This window comes from Macadamia integrifolia, unplaced genomic scaffold (genome assembly GCF_013358625.1).
Source record: "Macadamia integrifolia cultivar HAES 741 unplaced genomic scaffold, SCU_Mint_v3 scaffold1841, whole genome shotgun sequence".
NCBI classification, from domain to species: Eukaryota; Viridiplantae; Streptophyta; class Magnoliopsida; order Proteales; family Proteaceae; genus Macadamia; species Macadamia integrifolia.
In genome coordinates, this window is record NW_024868379.1 from 127,318 (window position 1) to 132,295 (window position 4,978).

Sequence of the window (4,978 nt, forward strand, 5' to 3'; positions counted from 1 at the left end):
GGGGAGGGAGCACTAAGAGGAAGATCCCAAGAAGAGGCCATATGTATGTTTCTGCTTGAGTCAGAGACACTACACAATTGTGAAGAATTTTATTTCTAATCTCAAAAGTGATAATGTCCCAGACTTGCCAAATAGTATACGAAGTGATAGATCATCTTCTTTTGATTCTTTCCAGCATATATGACAGATTCCTGCACTGAAAGACAACTTACCAAGAATATCACCAAACGATTTTGTGTTGAAAGTTTTTAAGACCCACATCAATTTTCTGTCAAAAGGAAGTATATCTCTAGGAAAAGGCCAACACTTTCTAAGGATACTTTTCCAAACTAATTTGAAGAAGGGATAAGAGAAAAAAGATGATCAACATTTTCAATGGAATTCCAACAAAGACAAATTGTTATGGATCATGATATTTCTTTAGGAAATAAACTCTTGCATCGAAAGAGAATAAGTGAAAGCTCTCCAAACAATAAACAATGCTTTAGAATGGAAAATCCAAACCAAAGCAATCTATACCAAGGAACAGAGAGAGCCCTAGATCTGATCAAATTCCAAACATAAGAAGGAGAGAATTTCTTTGAAGAATTTTCCATACAATGAATATGTCAGTACTACCTCTAAACCTCAAACCATGGTTTTAAGTATCTCCGATACCGATACGATACCCTCCGATACATATCTTAAATTTAACCGACCGATACGATACATGAAATTTTTAAAATCCTTTCGTATCGATATATATCCTACAATACATACCGATATGCATCAATACACCACCAATACACATCGATATGATATGATATGCCTCGATACGACTATGGAAAATATAAAATTGAGGTAAAATGTACGTTTCGGTATGTATTGGTACGTATCGGTGAGTATCGGTATGTATCGATCGTTACGTATCGGTATATATCGATCGGTACGTATCGGTATATATCGACACGTATCGGTGAGTATCGATATATATCGGTACGTATCGGTGAGTATTGATATGTATTGGTGAGTATCGGTGAGTATCGGTATGTACCAATACAGTGCGCTATGGTCATATAATGGCCAAAATGGGTAATTTTTCAGAAAAACACGATTTTTTGAAGGGTTTTTGTTCCAAAGTTGCTGTCAGTCATATTTCTCTTTAACTAAAGTGGAAATCAAGGTTGGGAACAAGGATTTTACATTTATGGGACAACTACAAACCTTGAATTCTTAGTACGATACCCTCAATTTAGTGTTTATGCATAATACATGTTATAAATAGCTTTTTTTAACAAATTCTTTATGCAAAAATGTTTAAAAAAATATTTCTTATCCATTTATGTGTGTATCTTTAGTGTATCTTAGTGTATCTTCGATACGATACGATACCCTCCGATACGTATCTTAATTTTGGCCGACCGATACGACGACCAATACCGATACTTTAATCCTTGCCTCAAACTGATACTATGAAGCTTATCCCACACCTCAATGAGAGAAATAGAATTCCTCAGGCCTTAAAGCCATTGACCATCTCTGAGGATGCAAGACACTTTAGCCAATCTACTTGAACCTACATCATATATCTGATTCTATCGCCATACTTAAGAATTAGAACACCATCATGATGCCAATTATCAAGATAGAGAAATGTGCTAGAACAATCACCAATAGTGATTGGATAGAATAAGAAACAAGGTGCCGATATCTGAGAATCTTTTTTCTAACACAAGAATCATCCAACGGAGATGAAATAGTCTAAGGGGCCGTTTGATAACACTTCTATTCCTGGAGAGTGTTCTTTTACAGAAATGTTCTTTTTCGATTCCATGCTGTGAAGACACTCTGGGGGAAAAGAAACAGCATTTGGTAAAACTATTTCAGAAATGTCCTTAAAACAGGAAAAGAACAGAAACAGCGTTTGACAAACACTTCTATTTCTGGAGAGTACAATAATAAAAATTCACTTTTGAACAATGAAATCAATAATTACAAACATGCTATTATGGTCAAATTTAACTTAAATAAGGAAATAATTTGTTTATGAAATTATCTTTTAAAATACTATTAGTTAAAGGAATTAATAAAATATAAACATAAAGAGTTTCCACATTTATCTTAATAAGAAAACAAAAGTCTACTATTCAAGTTTATAGGAATTACAAAATAAAAATCATACCTGCAAATAGGTGTCTTGAAATTTTATTACATAAATAATCAAATCAGGGGGTAACCCTTATCTACTACCATCTGATTTGCAATTTGTATCCTTAGCTCATTCATCTGTCTTCCTTGTACACGTTGACTACCCTGATGAATTGCAGTAGAAGTACTAGCAATATCACCATCTTCTTGTTCTCCGTGAGCGTTGACTACCCTGACTCTCTCTTCATTAGGATCATAGTAGTCATCTTCCCCATATTGTTGAAAAAGTGCATCTGCTATTTGTTCAGATTTAATATAGTTATGAAGTCCACAACAAGCTATCACAATATAACTTTGGTAACTAAGTGAGAATTGAGGCATGTTTTTTAAAATAGGGAATCTTGATTTTAAAATCCCAAAACAACGCTCAATATGATTCCTTAAAGAAGAATGTCTATAATTAAACAATTCCTTAGTACTTCTGGGTTGTCTTCTTCCTCCATTATAATCCGGTATATGATATCTCTCTCCTTTGAATGGTGTCAAGTATCCATTCCTACTCGCATATCCTGAGTCTACAACGTAATACTTCCCTACAATATGATAAAGCAAGACATTAAAAGCATACACAATAATCATTTGCATACATGATAATTTGGGAATTGATATACCTTGGGGAGGATGAGGAAATCGCAAGGTAGGATCCTCTAGGGCCCTATTAAATACACGACAATCATTTGCACTGCCTTCCCAACCCGCATATACAAAAGTGAATTTCATGTCAAACGAGCAGGCACACATCACATTTTAGGTTGTTATCCCCTTCCGTCCTCGATATGGGATCTGTTTTCCCTTGGGAACTATAGCAGTAACATGTGTACCATCTATGGCACCAATGTAATCCTAATTAAAATAAAACAAAAAACCAACCAAAAGCACTATTATGTGAAACAAAAAACGATCATAAGTTAAAAATTGATGTAAACTTATTAGAAAGAAAACTTTCATTTTACCTTAAAATATGGCCACCATTTGTTGTTTGCAATTATTTCCATAGGAATCTCATCAAACGATGGGGCTTTGATATACTCCTTAGAAAGCTTAAGCACTCCTTGCAATACTTTGCCAAAGTAATAGCTGACAGTCTGTCCTGAATGTTGGAATCTCTCCTCAACTGCTCTATTAGTAGGACCTACACCTGTTATTCTGAACATGAACATTGCCAATTGCTCATCTACCCTAATTTTGCGACTGTCTTGTAACCAACCACGATGTCTCATTAGTAGGCATAAATTTAAAAACACATGTCGTTCCAACCCAAATTCTTCGTAACAGCGGTTTGCATGCCCATGCAACACCTCATGTACCCATGCTGCCCCTGTGAATGCACTATCCCTACGTGGTTCTCTAGTGTATAAATCGTTGGAATAATGATATTGTACTATCAACAATGTTGCGAGAATCAATTCTTCTCCATCGTCGTCAGTAGAGGCGATTATTGGAGTATTATTGACATTTGCCATAACTGATTCAATATAAATTTTAAACTTGTTAATATCATACAAATGTTTATCCTCTAATAAATGTACCAAAAGATCTATAAAACTATAATCATCCAACATGCATAATTATCAGATGATGTAATAAGTATTTAAAACAAAAAACATCCAACAGAATTTTTGCTACAACAATAGATGTAAAATTTAACTGGCATATTTAGAAAAGTAGCATAAAGTGTAAATGTCCATATTATACTTTTACATCAAGTGTACCTAACAAAATATATCCATCCTACTACAAAAGGTCTTAAATGTATTTCATTACAATCATCCATATTAAAAAAAAAAAAGGTTAGATTATCATCCATCAATCTAACACATCAAAAGCCAATTGTTTCATTTCATTCTTGAGAGTAATGAGTAATTCTCTCCATTCCCGATCCACCAATATCCTCTTGCACGCCTTAATATGCAACTCTCTTGGGATATCATTCATGGTTTCCAATAATCTAACACAAGTAGAAGTGCTGAAATCTGTGGTATTTGGAGTGAGACCCATTGGAGTTGAGCTAGGGGTTGAAGTATTCTTGTTTGCTACTGACTCGGCTAGGGTTTGAATGGTGCGTTCAATACCAGTTGTCCTACTCTTCTTCCTATATCCTGTAAGTGTCCTATCAAGTCTTCTGTTGACTCTAGGACGATCAGTTCCTGGATCTTGGCTTTCATAATAACCTGTTGGCAAGGTATTAGCCAATGGAGTAGTTGGAATTACATCTACATCTGCATCCACCTCATCATCAACACCTCTCGATTCCTCTTCAAACCTGAAATCAGATTCATTCCCGAATCCTCCTATCCCACTAGCATATGAATTCCCAAAAATTATACATAGTTCAGGCCAATGTGGTAGCCCATTCCTCCTAAACTTTGACCAATCACGATTTGCCTAAAAATTTTACAAACTAGCTATTAGATAAAATTACACCAAATATTAAAAAATCATATAAAAGTATAGTATACCTTAATGTGTACATCCCAAACACTCTCATCTTCAACTGTACAGGTCCTCGTCACAGAATTCCAACCAAAACATGTAGTATCCAGTAGTTTCTTGAAAGCGTTGTAATCGAATCGCATTTTATTCATCTTATTCCTTAATTGAACCATCGTAAATGACCGATTAGTTTTTTCCTCAAGCCCCTTCTTGATATTGTTCCACCCACCTTTATTGAAAGTGCTGGAACTCTTATTACCAACTTTCACTTGTTCAACCATTAATTTCAGGAGATAATCTTGTTCGCTTTTAATCCATTTTGCTGCCTCGTTATTAGCTCTCGAAGTGGATGTCATTA

General features: G+C 34.9%; 2 protein-coding genes across 2 annotated transcripts; both read right to left on the reverse strand.

Moving 5' to 3' along the window:
- Positions 1-2,956: 2,956 nt before the first annotated feature.
- Positions 2,957-3,729, reverse strand: LOC122064965. The gene is made up of 2 exons (XM_042628754.1): positions 3,141-3,729; positions 2,957-3,011 (listed from the first exon to the last, which is right to left on the reverse strand). The coding sequence occupies exons 1-2, from the start codon at positions 3,648-3,650 to the stop codon at positions 2,988-2,990; spliced, it is 534 nt and encodes a 177-aa protein (XP_042484688.1). The 5' UTR covers positions 3,651-3,729; the 3' UTR covers positions 2,957-2,987.
- Positions 3,730-3,993: 264 nt separating this feature from the next.
- LOC122064971 lies at positions 3,994-4,976 on the reverse strand. Its single transcript, XM_042628762.1, has 2 exons — positions 4,647-4,976; positions 3,994-4,572 (listed from the first exon to the last, which is right to left on the reverse strand). Exons 1-2 carry the CDS (start codon positions 4,974-4,976, stop codon positions 3,994-3,996), a joined length of 909 nt encoding a protein of 302 aa, XP_042484696.1.
- Positions 4,977-4,978: the final 2 nt, after the last annotated feature.